The sequence below is a fragment of the Ammodytes marinus genome, assembly GCF_949987685.1.
Source record: "Ammodytes marinus genome assembly, chromosome: 16".
Classification (NCBI taxonomy): domain Eukaryota; kingdom Metazoa; phylum Chordata; class Actinopteri; order Uranoscopiformes; family Ammodytidae; genus Ammodytes; species Ammodytes marinus.
The window spans coordinates 23,099,110-23,114,170 of record NC_137220.1 but is presented as its reverse complement, the minus strand read 5'-3'; the positions used below and the strand labels follow the sequence as shown (position 1 = coordinate 23,114,170).

Sequence of the window (15,061 nt, the reverse complement as noted above, 5' to 3'; positions counted from 1 at the left end):
GTATATATATATATATATACATACATGTGTGTGTATATATACACACACATGTATGTTAAGTAATATAACATAGTTATAAGTTAAGTAAATATAACTATTAGTGTTACTTTTGTTTACTTTATATCCTTTTGTTAAGTTTACTTAAAGTTAGGTTATATTAACTTGGAAATGGCAAGTGCAGTTGACTTGTTCTTTCTGGCTACTTAATTGAACCAAGTCAGTCTGACTTAAATGAACAGCTGTGTTTACTCAGTAGAATTAAGGAAATGGATTGCCTTGGATAAATCAACAAAGAATGGTTAGCTCACACATACTTCTTTATTTTAACAAAATGCATAATGAACATCTAAAGCCATATCCCTTGTTCAACCTTCAGCCAATATACTGTAACAAGTGGCATGAACTAACAGACAAAGGCTGCTCTCAATTTGTACCCTTTTATTGTTACAGATGTTACAGATCTATTGAAACAGATAAACGCAATGAAACAGAGCTGTGGCAATGAAATGGAACATCCCCTTCACTCACGGTGCAAACAGCAACATAGCAAACATGTAGTCCAGTACAAGGCATTGTGCGAAAGGGGGCTTTACTATAATACATATTGTACTGTGATACACACAACATAACACTGTAATGTTAACATTGTGCTATATTGAGCCATTAACAACTTGTCTGTAGTGCATTCTTTTCTTCTTTCTAACAAAGTATTTAATAGGCATTCAAAAATGCACTTAATGGATTTGACAAGAGCTCTTTTCATGTGAAAGGCATGGCTGCTTTAGTTAGCTCCCTTGGCTACTGTTAGCTAATATAAACATTATATTTAATTTAAGTTAGCATAGGTATTAACTTTTACAGTGTAGTTATACTGTTATTTTTATAAATGTTGTAAATAGAAAACAAAAGCAAAAAGTAGTCGGTGAAAAAACGGGAGACAAATACTTATCAAGAACACTCCACACATGTAGCATGGATTATACTGCTGGAATGTTTTGAGAACTTTCAATTAATGTTTTGATATATTTAGACAATGTTATCTCTGGAATCCATTGCAGCTGCCATGAATCCTAGTTGACAATAGCTGTCATCGTCCTTAACAAAGGAGCGAGATTGAAATGATGCAAAGTCAATATTAAAGCCTACAGGTGGTGGTTATAGTTTAGCAGAGTTTTGTGACATCAGGTCAGGTAATGCTGTGATGCCCTAACATGTTATTGATGTTTGGAGTATGCTCACTATTTTCCCATAGCATCAGATTTCCAAATATGAGTGATTTTTTGACATTTGGTTAATGTGTATTTTCTTTTTTGTTGGATAGAATCATTACTGTTGGACAGAAACATTAAGTCTAAATGACTTACATATACACAACTACCGAAATAATTTAATAATTATAAAGATGTTGAACTTAAGCTGCCTTGTAACCAAAGTTATGCAGAAGAAGAAAATAGAGTTGAAAGCTATAGAGATGCCTGGGATTGTTGTCACACTATAAAGCACAAGTGAATTGTGTGCCGGAATGTATCAGTGTAGATATCTGTTTTGACGAAAATAAAAGCATTTTTGTTCTATTCTGTGCATCAGCCAGACAATTGAAAAGTGCAGCTGAAAAATAATTGTATGTTAACAAAGAGTTATACACGCCCACGGCTACTGGGATATGGGCAATTTGGAGAAGTATAAATATGTATTAAATATGTTCTACAATTATAAATCATGTTTAAAAATATATGTAATATGTATATATATATATAATTGCTTTCATTTAATGGAAAGCAGGACATGGAACTTCAAGACTGAGACCTGAAATGTAAGAGTTAAATTCGAACAACACTTCATTAAAGACATGTCGAATGATAATGTAATCCACACCACAGTTGGCCTTTGGTTCCATATTTAACTCTTGCTGCATAAGGATACAGGATTAGATAAAAGGAGTCAAAGAGGATAGAGCATTGTGTGGACCGTAGGAGACAACAGCTTGGGGTAAGTGTGTGTTTCATCTGCTCTGGAGCTTTTCAAAGTAATCATTGTTTGAGAAATGTGTTTAAAATAACAAGTAATTATTATATATATTGGACACATATTGCCAAACTTTAAACAATAGCTGAACATATGGATTATGTTTTATGTTTTTTAACAGGATTGAGGATTATAAAAGACATTTCACAGAGAGAGGGTCAGGTATGAACCTCTTTTAACTGTCTTGAATGTGTATATACTTTGTGTGAAACATAACATTTACTTGTTATTTGTCTGGTAGACAAATAACAAGTAACAAGGTAGATAGATAGATAGATAGCTTCAATAGATACATACTTTTATTTGATATTTTATTGATAACATTTCCAAATGTAATATTTATCTGTGTAAATATTCTATAATTGTAATACAGAAATCAATTCCTGTAATGCAGTCATTGACTGTAAGGATGCAACTCTCACCTGTTCCTTTGCTGGAAAATTCGTATTACAGTTGCAATTTTAAATCTTTGCAGATTGGGTTGCACAATCAACCCTGCCTCTCTCAATGAGAGACCTTGATTCACAACAGGGTCAATGTATTTCATCAGAAATTACAACTCTATGTCTTCTAAGTCTTCCTCCAAGCATCCACAATCTCACTGCCACTCTTTTCCCTCCACCAACCTGTCTTCCTTGGTCCATTTCCAAAAAGAAGTATTTTGAGCTTTCCCTATACTGTATGTTCGCTAACAACTCTAAAACAAGACACCTTCTTAGGGTTTCACTTGAAATTGAAATCTGCAGTGTTTGAAATGAACCAGGCTGAAATCCATTTTGTTTTGAATGTTTGGTAACAGTTGTGACAGCAGTGTGTTAGCATTTGAACAACATGCTGGAAATCCACAGTGTTGTGCAGGTAGTGGTAATAGCCATGAGATAAGTATGTAGAGTTTTGAAAATTGTGTTTAAGCACTGAAAAACGAGCTAGAATTTGGTCCACATGAACTGCTGCTGTGCAAAGTGTTATAAGGGTTTTGCAAATGTCGCTCCAGTTGTGCACAATGTGGTTTAGCGATCGAAAAAAACTGTAACTTACTTATTTTAGTTTGTCATGTGACTTGAAGTTATTAGTTTAAAAATAAATGATTAAGAATAATCTAATTTGCAATTATCTTACAGAAGTAACGTGTCACCATGAGTACCGACGCTGAGATGGCCGCTTACGGCAAAGCTGCCTTGTATCTCCGTAAGCCAGAGAGGGAGAGAATTGAAGCTCAAGCCACGCCCTTTGACGCCAAGACTGCCTGCTATGTGGAAGATGTTAAGGAGTTGTACTTAAAAGCAACAATAATCAAGAAGGATGGTGACAAAGTCACTGTCAAAGTCTTGGACACTAAGGAGGTTGGTATCATAAAGTAAAAGTAGTCTAGGAATGTTTTATGATCAGTTCTCATCGTGACAAATGTCTTGTTCCAGGAGAAGACAGTCAAAGAAGCACAGGTCACTCCAATGAACCCTCCCAAGTATGACAAAATTGAGGACATGGCCATGATGACCCATCTCAATGAAGCCTCTGTGCTGTATAACCTTAAAGAGCGTTATGCAGCATGGATGATCTACGTAAGACAATATGCCTAATGAGAAAAGAGAAATGCTGAAAATGCATTTGTAGGAATCGGAAAGTTAACTATTGAATCTCTTTGATTACTTTCAGACGTACTCTGGGTTGTTCTGTGCAACTGTGAACCCCTACAAATGGCTCCCAGTGTACGATACTGAAGTTGTAAATGCCTATAGAGGCAAGAAGCGTGTGGAGGCTCCACCCCACATCTTCTCTGTCTCTGACAACGCTTATCAGTTCATGAATACTGGTAAATTTTAACAATACTAATGTATAATATACCGTTTTATCAGGTTTTACTTGCAAAAAAACATTGTCAATTCCATTTTTTATTTCTAACAGATAGGGAGAACCAGTCTGTCTTGATCACGTAAGTTTCATATTAGTTGACTTTGTTTACATTGATTAAATACTTTGAAGAAATTCTTATAAGTCTATGTCTATCCCCAGTGGAGAATCTGGTGCTGGTAAGACTGTGAACACCAAGCGTGTCATCCAGTACTTTGCAACAATCTCAGTATCAGGCGGACAGAAGAGGGACGAGTCAAAGGTGGGAATATGTTATTGTATCAGTAAAATTCAGTGTTATTTAAATGTGTTATCTTTCCACGAAAAAAAAATTAAGTAATTTTCTGGTATCAATTCTCTATTTAAATGACAGGGTTCACTGGAGGATCAGATTATTGCAGCCAATCCCCTGCTGGAGTCCTATGGTAATGCCAAAACTGTGAGGAATGACAACTCTTCTCGTTTTGTAAGTATGGAGGGATTTCTATACATTGGATAAGTCTTGTTACAAATTCCCAATGTGCGGGAATTTTAAACATTCCTTTGTTCCAAACAGGGTAAATTCATCAGAATCCATTTCGGCACAACTGGCAAACTGGCTAGTGCTGATATTGAGACATGTAAGTAACAATCCTCAAAGAGCATACAAATGTTTTTAATTAAGAGTTGGCCAGGCTGTGACGAATGAACAATGTTTGTAGATCTGCTGGAAAAGTCTAGAGTGACATTCCAGCTTCCTGCTGAAAGAGGCTATCACATCTTCTACCAGATGATGACCAACCACAAACCTGAGCTGCTCGGTAAAAAGATTAAGTATATGCACAATGTTTTTCTTCTTATTTGTTTTTTATACATCACAATGCATTGAATTTGTCACAATTCTTTGATCTCCAGAGTTGGCACTCCTCACAACCAACCCCTACGACTTCCCCATGTGTAGCATGGGTCAAATCACCGTGGCTAGCATTGATGACAAAGAAGAGCTGGATGCCACTGATGTGAGTGAATTCCAATTCAAAATATTGACATTTATTATGAGCAGTAAAACTCAAAACTGCTCTTTTAAATTACATTTCTAAATTGATTATTGTGTGGACAACTCCTTTGAACATAGAACGCTATTGATATCCTGGGCTTCACTCATGATGAGAAGCTGAGCATCTACAAGATGACTGGTGCTATTCTTCACCATGGTAACATGAAGTTCAAGCAGAAGCAACGTGAGGAGCAGGCTGAGCCTGATGGCACAGAGGGTGAGAATTTCATGTTAGCTCAAAGTGTATAGTTTAGAAACAACAGTAAAAAAGTTCCCAGTCCCTGTCACATACTGTGTGTATTAACTGAAAATCTCTGAAATATTTTCAGATGCTGACAAGGTTGCTTACTTGCTGGGTCTGAACTCCGCTGACATGCTGAAGGCTCTTTGCTTCCCCAGAGTGAAGGTTGGAAATGAGTATGTCACCAAGGGACAGACTGTACCTCAGGTATTCAAGATATACTGTTTAAAAAAAAATACATATTTACTTTAAGAAAAAGAAAATGTAATCCCTCTTCGGTTTGTAACATCAGATGCCGCGTAAATTAGATCTACTTTTATGTTTTTCTTTATTAATAAATCAAATCAATTAAAATATGAAACTAAGGGGGCGCCCTTGGCTCAGTTGGTGGGGCGTCCCCCCCATGGGCCTCGGCCAGCAGCGGACCTGGGTTCAATTCCAGCCCGGGGTCATTCTCTGCATGTCACTCCCCTCTCTGCCCCGTTTCAACTCTGTCTCTACACTATCAATAAAGCATAAAAAAATGCCAACAAATATCTTAAATATATATATATATATATATGAAACTATTTTCAATGATTCTTTCGTTTCATTTATCTCATTGGAAGTAGTTCAAAAATACCAGGAATCCACCATTTTACAGAATAGCTGACTGACTTAAATCATATATTTTCTTTTTTTTTCTTCAGGTGATGAACTCAGTGCCTGCCCTGGCCAAGTCTATCTATGAGAAGATGTTCTTGTGGATGGTCGTTCGTATCAACCAGCAGCTGGACACTAAACAAGCAAGACAGTACTACATTGGTGTGCTGGATATTGCTGGCTTTGAAATCTTTGATGTAAGATTCATTTTCAAAAAATCAGCAGCTTAAACCTTTGATTTCCGAATAATTATTGTGGCGTGGAAGATATTATATTGATTATTTTTCACCTCACAGTTCAACACCCTGGAGCAGCTGTGCATTAACTTTACCAATGAGAAACTGCAACAGTTCTTCAACCACACCATGTTTGTACTGGAGCAAGAGGAGTACAAGAAGGAGGGTATTGTCTGGGAGTTCATTGACTTTGGCATGGACTTGGCTGCCTGTATTGAGCTGATTGAAAAGGTAATGATTCAATTTTGAAATGCAATTTCTTTGTTTTGTTGGTCTAAATGAAACAACATGTAGCACTTAATGACATACCTCTTCCTGCTTTTTTCAAGCCCATGGGCATCTTCTCCATCCTTGAAGAGGAGTGCATGTTCCCCAAGGCCTCAGATCAATCCTTCAAGAACAAGCTGTATGACCAGCATCTTGGAAAGACCAAAGCATTTGAGAAACCAAAGCCAGCCAAAGGCAAGGCCGAGGCCCACTTCTCCCTGATTCACTATGCTGGTACCGTGGACTACAATATCGCTGGCTGGCTGGACAAGAACAAGGATCCACTGAATGATTCAGTTGTCCAGCTGTACCAGAAGTCCCCAGTTAAACTGCTGGCTTCTCTGTATCCTCCTGTTGTTGAGGGTATGCAATTGACTCTAGCAAACTAAAACATACTTTAACTTTATATTTTTATAAGAGCAGCATGTGTTCATGTAAATTGAGTGTATTGTTCTAACTATACATGTCTACTTAAAATCATCAACAGAGTCTGGCGGTTCAAAGAAGGGAGCCAAGAAAAAGGGTGGTTCCATGCAGACTGTGTCCTCACAGTTTAGGGTAAGGTTAACACTGTACATTCTAGTATCAAATCATATCTTTGTTTATACCAAAACTCACAATTGTTGCCTTTTTTGACTTGAGTTACTATTTTGGATCTACAGGAGAACTTGGGCAAGCTGATGACTAATTTGAGGAGCACCCATCCTCACTTTGTGCGCTGCCTGATTCCCAATGAGTCAAAGACTCCAGGTACATATACAACATATTACATATTGGTTATGTTTTGGAATGTTTTACTTTACTTTGTGGTGCTCCAAAAAGGAGTTAGTATTCAAAGATGTAATTAAGAAATGTAATTTGTATAGGATTGATGGAGAACTTCCTGGTTATCCACCAGCTCAGGTGTAACGGTGTGCTGGAGGGTATCAGAATCTGCAGAAAAGGTTTCCCAAGCAGAATCCTCTATGCTGACTTTAAGCAGAGGTAACAGTGTAACTTTTAACAGATGTTTGATGTAAAGTATTAAAAGAAAATACTCTCACTGACCATTAACTCTCATTAACTCTTAAAAGGTACAAGGTGCTGAATGCCAGTGTCATCCCTGAGGGCCAGTTCATTGATAACAAGAAGGCTTCAGAGAAGCTGCTTGGGTCTATTGATGTTCCTGTTGATGAGTACAGATTCGGACACACCAAGGTAAGAACCTTGCTTCCCTTATGTTACTTGCTTGAGTTGGTATGGAAGCCCTTGAATGATGTAGGGCACGTGCAAATCTGTTTCTTTGTTTTAAAGGCTGTAATGTATTCACTATGTACCTCATCCTATATTAATTTGATCTTATTTCATCATTCAGGTGTTTTTCAAGGCCGGTCTGCTGGGTCTCCTTGAGGAGATGAGAGATGAAAAGCTATCAATTCTGGTCACAATGACTCAGGCTCTGGCTCGTGGTTATGTCATGAGAAAGGAATTTGCGAAGATGATGGAGAGGAGGCATGTTAAAAACAATCAATTACTGAATAATGGTACGGAAATCACAAACAACACTTCCATAACAGCAACTTCTTCTCCACAGGGAAGCTGTCTATACAATCCAGTACAACATCCGCTCATTCATGAATGTGAAACACTGGCCATGGATGAAGGTCTACTACAAGATCAAACCTCTGCTGCAGTCTGCTGAAACTGAAAAGGAGCTTGCTAACATGAAGGAGAACTATGAAAAAATGAAAATAGACCTGGCTACTGCCTTAGCCAAGAAGAAGGAACTGGAGGAGAAGATGGTGTCCCTCTTGCAGGAGAAGAATGATTTGCAGCTGCAAGTAGCATCTGTAAGTAGACATCAAACGACTCTCTAACTTCTTTAGGTTTTTCAGAATTGATTGTTAACCTGTAGTTTCATGAAATGATTTAGGAAGGAGAGAATCTGTCAGATGCCGAGGAAAGATGTGAAGGACTTATCAAGAGTAAGATTCAGATGGAGGCCAAACTCAAAGAGACATCTGAGAGACTGGAAGATGAAGAGGAAATGAATGGCGAGCTCACTGCCAAGAAGAGAAAGCTGGAGGATGAATGCTCTGAGCTCAAGAAGGATATTGATGACCTGGAGCTTACTTTGGCTAAAGTGGAGAAGGAGAAACATGCCACTGAGAACAAGGTTTTAAATTAGAATATTATCTAGCATTATCTGTCGAGTAACATTAGAGTATTACTGTTTAACATTTTTCTGAAAAACATAGGTGAAGAACCTGACCGAGGAGATGGCCTCTCAGGATGAGACCATTGCTAAGCTGAGTAAAGAAAAGAAAGCCCTTCAGGAATCTCATCAGCAGACTCTTGATGACCTTCAGGCAGAGGAAGACAAAGTCAACACTCTGACCAAAGCCAAGACCAAGCTTGAACAGCAAGTGGATGATGTAAGTTTACAAATTCACTTTCGAGTGGCAAAGCAAAATTGAACATGATCATAACTTATAACTTACATGAATGTTCAGCTTGAGGGTTCTCTGGAGCAAGAGAAGAAGCTGCGTATGGACCTTGAGAGATCCAAGAGGAAGCTTGAGGGGGATCTGAAACTGGCCCAGGAAAGCATCATGGATCTTGAGAATGAAAAGCAGCAGTCTGACGAGAAAATTAAAAAGTAACTTTGTGTGTGAATTTGAACAAAAACCTGTCTTTTGAATGAGGTGTTCCACTGCTTGAACTCTTACCGTAAACTTTATCTATTAATCTCACAGGAAGGACTTTGAAATCAGTCAGTACCTTAGCAAGATTGAAGATGAGCAGTCAATGGGTGCTCAGCTTCAGAAGAAGATCAAGGAGCTTCAGGTGACATATTGGCATACAAAAAACCTACTGTAAACCTCATCTATTTTGTTCTCATTGTAGCAAAAGTTCACTGAAAGACAACACACCTATATTCAACAGGCCCGTATTGAGGAACTGGAGGAAGAGATTGAGGCTGAGCGTGCTGCTCGTGCCAAGGTTGAGAAGCAGAGAGCTGACCTCTCCAGGGAACTTGAAGAGATCAGTGAGAGGCTTGAGGAGGCCGGTGGTGCCACTGCTGCTCAGATTGAGATGAACAAGAAGCGTGAAGCTGAATTCCAGAAGCTCCGTCGTGACCTTGAGGAATCCACTCTGCAGCACGAAGCCACTGCTGCTGCTCTTCGCAAGAAGCAGGCTGACAGCGTTGCTGAGCTGGGAGAACAGATCGACAACCTCCAGCGTGTCAAGCAGAAGCTTGAGAAGGAAAAGAGTGAATACAAGATGGAGATTGATGACCTCTCCAGCAACATGGAGGCTGTTGCAAAAGCAAAGGTACATCTCACATTAATGTTTTTTTTATATCCAAAGTAGTATAGTGAAAAAGGTGATACATTTTCTAAATAAAAATTACTTCATGATCTGATCTCTGTTTTCCTCATTAGGGAAATCTTGAAAAGATGTGCCGTACTCTTGAGGACCAACTTAGCGAACTGAAGACAAAGAATGATGAAAATGTCCGTCAAATGAATGACATGAGTGGACAGAGAGCACGTCTCCTGACAGAAAATGGTATGTATAAGTAATCGGTCAATAAAGTTGTGTGTATATTAAAACTAAATAAAACAAAATAATGTATCATGATATTTTTTCACAATAGGGGAGTACAGCCGTCAAATTGAAGAGAAAGAATCTCTTGTGTCCCAGCTAACCAGAGGAAAACAGGCTTTCACACAGCAGATTGAAGAGCTGAAGAGACAGATTGAAGAAGAGGTTAAGGTAAGAAAAGGTTAAGTTTGTACAAATCAAATGCATGTGTTATATTTAGAAACTTTACAAACTGAAAATTATTTCTTACACCAGGCCAAGAATGCTCTTGCCCATGGACTGCAATCAGCCCGCCATGACTGTGACCTGCTTAGAGAGCAGTTTGAGGAGGAGCAGGAGGCCAAAGCTGAGCTGCAGCGTGGAATGTCAAAGGCCAACAGTGAGGTGGCTCAGTGGAGATCTAAGTATGAAACTGATGCTATCCAGCGCACTGAGGAGCTTGAGGAGTCCAAGTGAGTACAATTAAAACAATTTAATGGCTAAAACAATTGTATTGTAAATCTTGTTTCTAAAAAAGTACATGATTATTTGTAGTTCATTCATGCAAAATATCTGTAAGAACATTTATATATTTGTTGTTCACTAAGAGATCAAATGCACGTTTCCAAACAGGAAAAAGCTTGCCCAGCGCCTCCAGGATGCTGAGGAGCAGATTGAGGCAACAAATTCAAAGTGTGCTTCTCTGGAGAAAACCAAACAGAGGCTCCAAAGTGAGGTGGAGGACCTCATGATTGATGTGGAGAGGGCTAATGCTCTGGCTGCCAACCTAGACAAGAAGCAGAGGAACTTTGACAAGGTACCAACACACACTTTTTATGTCCAATACATAGCACAATATACGTACATGTTTTTATTTATCTTCATAATACCTTTTTTATAATACCATTTACTACATGCCCAACTGATCTGTATCAATGGTGTTATTCAGGTCTTGGCAGAGTGGAAACAGAAGTTTGAGGAGGGTCAGGCAGAGCTTGAGGGAGCTCTGAAGGAGGCTCGCTCTCTTGGCACTGAGCTGTTCAAGATGAAGAACTCCTATGAAGAATCTCTGGATCATCTGGAGACCATGAAGCGTGAAAACAAGAACCTGCAGCGTGAGTTTTACGACAAAATATTCTAATCAACGCATGTATGTGTTAAAATGAAGCATCCATATTTCACATATAAAGGTTTAACAACATAGCACACATCTTTCTACAGAGGAGATCTCAGATCTGACCGAACAGATTGGTGAGACTGGCAAGACCATCCATGAGCTGGAGAAGTCCAAAAAGCAAGTGGAGTCCGAGAAGTCTGAAATCCAGACAGCTCTCGAAGAGGCTGAGGTACATTTAAGAAGAGATCTTAAAAAGAATATTCCAAATCATTGATACATCTATTATAAACGCTATGAAGCCGAGCTGATTCTTTCATTCTTTCTTATCATTAGGGAACTCTGGAACACGAAGAGTCTAAGATCCTTCGTGTCCAGCTGGAGCTTAACCAGATTAAGGGTGAGGTAGACAGAAAGTTGGCAGAAAAAGATGAAGAGATGGAGCAGATCAAGAGGAATAGCCAGAGGGTGATTGACTCAATGCAGAGCACACTTGATTCTGAGGTCAGAAGCAGGAACGATGCCCTGAGGATCAAAAAGAAGATGGAGGGAGACCTGAATGAGATGGAGATTCAGCTTAGCCACGCAAATCGCCAGGCTTCTGAGTCCCAGAAGCAGCTTAGGAATGTCCAGGCACAGCTGAAGGTATTGTAAGACACAGAGTTGTTACACAGTGGTCACTGTTCATTTTAACTAAATGATTGCATTCATTTTGATATGTTTTCACTAGGATGCACAACTGCACCTTGATGATGCTCTCAGAGCACAGGAGGATCTCAAAGAACAAGCTGCTATGGTGGATCGTAGGAATGGTCTCATGTTAGCTGAAATTGAGGAACTTAGAGCTGCTCTGGAACAGACAGACAGAAGCCGCAAAATCGCTGAGCAGGAGCTGGTGGACGCAAGTGAGCGTGTTGGACTTCTGCACTCCCAGGTAAACACTTTTTCAACATGTCTCCACTAATTTACAAATCTAAATATTTGTCAGGCAAGTGATAACTTAACGTATTTCTAATATTTTAGAACACAAGTCTTATTAACACCAAGAAGAAGCTTGAGGCTGACCTGGTCCAGGTCCAGGGTGAAGTGGAAGACACTGTTCAGGAAGCAAGGAATGCAGAGGAGAAGGCCAAGAAGGCCATCACTGATGTAGGTTTACATTCCACGTGTTTTTAATTTTAGTTTAAAAAAAGAGAGGGGTGCTTTTTTCAGACATTTCTAATTTACATTATTTCCTCTAGGCTGCTATGATGGCTGAGGAGCTGAAGAAGGAGCAAGATACAAGCTCTCACTTGGAAAGGATGAAGAAGAACCTGGAGGTCACTGTTAAGGACCTGCAGCACCGTCTGGATGAGGCTGAGAACCTGGCCATGAAGGGTGGCAAGAAGCAGCTCCAGAAACTGGAGGCTAGGGTAAGACATTAATGTTTAGAGTGTGTACAGCTGAAGCAAGACTTTGAAAAAGTATTGATACTTTATGTCTTACTTTATGTATATCTTTATGTCTATAGGTGCGTGAGCTGGAAGGAGAGGTTGAGGCTGAGCAGAGACGTGGAGGAGATGCTATTAAGGGTGTTCGCAAATATGAGAGGAGGGTGAAGGAGCTTACCTACCAGGTACAACCACATGAAGATTAAACATGTAAATTTACTATGTATTACTGAAAATTGAAACATTTAACCATGCAAATTTAATTTTTTATAACAGACTGAAGAGGACAAGAAAAACGTTACCAGGCTGCAGGATCTTGTTGACAAGTTGCAGCTTAAGGTTAAGGCCTACAAGAGGCAGTCTGAGGAGGCGGTAAGTGAAAAAATATGTTTTCACATGTCACATACATTTTTACCACTAAAAAGTTGATGATGTGTCAGATTTAACATACACAAAGAATACCTTGGATCTTTAGGATTTTCAAAAAAGTCAATCTCTTTCTTACTCCAGGAGGAGCAGGCCAATACTCATCTGTCCAAGTGCAGGAAAATCCAGCATGAGCTGGAGGAAGCTGAGGAGCGTGCTGACATTGCAGAGTCCCAGGTCAACAAACTGAGAGCAAAGACCCGTGACTCTGGCAAGGTAAATATGCAATTGGGTTTTGGCACAGACAAATCTATTCTAAATTAAAATGTACTTAACATGTATTTTGACTAAAAGTTATTGTCAGTTATAGTTGATCAAAATGTACCTAATCAAACCTTTTGTTATTTGTGTGTTTTAAGGGAAAGGAGGTGTCTGAGTAAACCACTCCAGCTAACGGGCTGTTTCTAATCATATAATATGATGTGAAATGAATGATACCGCAATAAAAGCATTTGATCTTATATTGTTATTTGTGTCATTTTTATCCCATTGTGGGTAACACTTTATAACAATGTTCATTTATAAGTGATTCAAAGGTCGTTCATAAGTCATATAGAAGTCATTAGATAATGATGCACACATAATTTACAAAACAGTAATACAAATTTGTCGATGATTAATAAGTGCTATGTTAACATATCACAGATGTGTTGTTGTAAGTCATCAATAATGCTCAGTATATTAATAATAGGCTGATAATAAAAACGTGTGATATGTTAAAATAGCACTTATTAATCATCTATACATATATATATTACTGTTTTGTAAATCATTAGTTCATCATTATCTATGACTTGTACAGTATATGAATTATGAATCACTTATGAATGAACATTATAATAAAGTGTTACCTATAATTATTGTGTGCTTGCTACATCTGCATGTGAACCTTCCTTCCCCTCTTCTCCATCTTCAACATTTTCACAAGATGGTTTTGAAATGTAATCAACAAAGCGAGGAAACATATGTGCTCCTACACGGCTGGATTTATACTGATGAATAATTCATAAGCTGGACCAGGCAATGCTTCCGCTTATACGAGAGGTGGAGCATTGTCGAGTGAATGCATGCTTGCAAACATACAAGCTTGTTTAAGGTACATACTGACAGTGTTGACAGTTTTGCCGTCCTTGCATCAATTCAGAAGTCAGATAAAGTTCAACAGCAGAGAGAAGGGGAAAATCATTTCCTATCCTTTTCTTTCCAACTTCTGGACTTACACCGCAATAAACTGAAACAGACCAAGGTGTTTGCAGGTGTCACACATTATAATGCAAATGCAGAAAATTGTCTGGGGATTCAACAAATTCTTCCATGAATTTGTTTTTGATTTATACGCAACAATGACAATGAAAGAAGAGCTTAACTGACACCAATACACGTTTTTCCTCATGTTATGTCAACATACTAAAACGATTGACTATTGGTGAATAAGATTTAGCCCTGTGTTTTGTTGTAAGGTGGCATTTATGCGCATGCAAAGCAGATGTGCTTTAGCCGTGTGAGAGAGGCAGAAAGGAGGCTAACTAATCGACTAATCCAACAGTGAGGCTTATTGGAATCATTGATCATTGTAAGGTACCCTAATTGCAGAGGATAATAAAAAATTGATTGAGGCATTCAAGAGGGAAAACACATGAACTGCATGCCAGCGATCTGTGTGTCTGCCGAAGCACATGCGTGCATGGAACTGATGAAGTCTTAAAGAGAATAACAAAGAACTGACCTCATTATAAATCACAAATGTCATATCAAAAGAAAAAAAGGATAGATAAATTGTCCCTATGATATCTGTGCATTACATTGTTGTAATTATGTTCAGGCAACTAAAACTACTTGGTGAGGGTTGGGGATGAACTGTGGCTAGATAAATCATAGTCCACTTGTGCATACAGGTACCCAGTGTCCTATATCACTCTACACGGCCAATTCTTGGTTTGCAGTATCAGTACTTGGGAATTCAGGTTCCTGTTTATTCTTTGCTGACTCTTTCTTCTCCAAAAGTATATGGTCCTTATGAAAATGTTTTTTTATTTATTTTAATTTAATGTTTAATAGGGTTATATATCTACATAGTCCTTTAACTCTTAAATATATCCGTAATTTATAAACCTCAAAGATCCCTTATAAGACAAGCTCTAGTTGTAATTACTGTTTCTTCGCAGTTTGAGGGAACCTGGTCTGTTTTTTTTTGGTCTGCCTCTCCTTCCAAAAAGCCCAGTCTGC

At 38.6% G+C, this 15,061-nt stretch overlaps 1 protein-coding gene across 1 annotated transcript; it reads left to right on the top strand.

The window, feature by feature from the left end:
- The first annotated feature begins 1,962 nt into the window (after positions 1-1,962).
- Positions 1,963-13,293, top strand: LOC307262839 (myosin heavy chain, fast skeletal muscle-like). The gene is made up of 41 exons (XM_080043834.1): positions 1,963-1,989; positions 2,147-2,187; positions 3,147-3,368; positions 3,444-3,587; positions 3,682-3,838; positions 3,931-3,958; positions 4,039-4,138; positions 4,250-4,342; positions 4,433-4,496; positions 4,578-4,676; positions 4,771-4,874; positions 4,991-5,129; positions 5,242-5,360; positions 5,843-5,992; positions 6,092-6,262; positions 6,361-6,661; positions 6,786-6,856; positions 6,961-7,048; positions 7,165-7,282; positions 7,372-7,495; positions 7,653-7,789; positions 7,872-8,127; positions 8,211-8,453; positions 8,536-8,712; positions 8,791-8,936; positions 9,034-9,124; positions 9,224-9,613; positions 9,724-9,850; positions 9,939-10,057; positions 10,142-10,338; positions 10,499-10,682; positions 10,815-10,980; positions 11,087-11,211; positions 11,316-11,624; positions 11,710-11,913; positions 12,003-12,128; positions 12,221-12,391; positions 12,490-12,594; positions 12,686-12,781; positions 12,920-13,051; positions 13,195-13,293. The coding sequence occupies exons 3-41, from the start codon at positions 3,162-3,164 to the stop codon at positions 13,213-13,215; spliced, it is 5,799 nt and encodes a 1,932-aa protein (XP_079899960.1). The 5' UTR covers positions 1,963-1,989; positions 2,147-2,187; positions 3,147-3,161; the 3' UTR covers positions 13,216-13,293.
- Positions 13,294-15,061: the final 1,768 nt, after the last annotated feature.

What these genes read in the sequence shown, in the direction of transcription:
- LOC307262839 (XM_080043834.1), top strand. Translation starts at nt 3,162, where the DNA reads ATGAGTACCGACGCTGAGATGGCCGCTTACGGCAAAGCTGCCTTGTAT. An exon ending in TGAAAACAAGAACCTGCAGC is followed by an intron (nt 10,981 to 11,086) that starts GTGAGTTTTACG and finishes ATCTTTCTACAG; the next exon opens with AGGAGATCTCAGATCTGACC. An exon ending in ATGTCCAGGCACAGCTGAAG is followed by an intron (nt 11,625 to 11,709) that starts GTATTGTAAGAC and finishes TGTTTTCACTAG; the next exon opens with GATGCACAACTGCACCTTGA.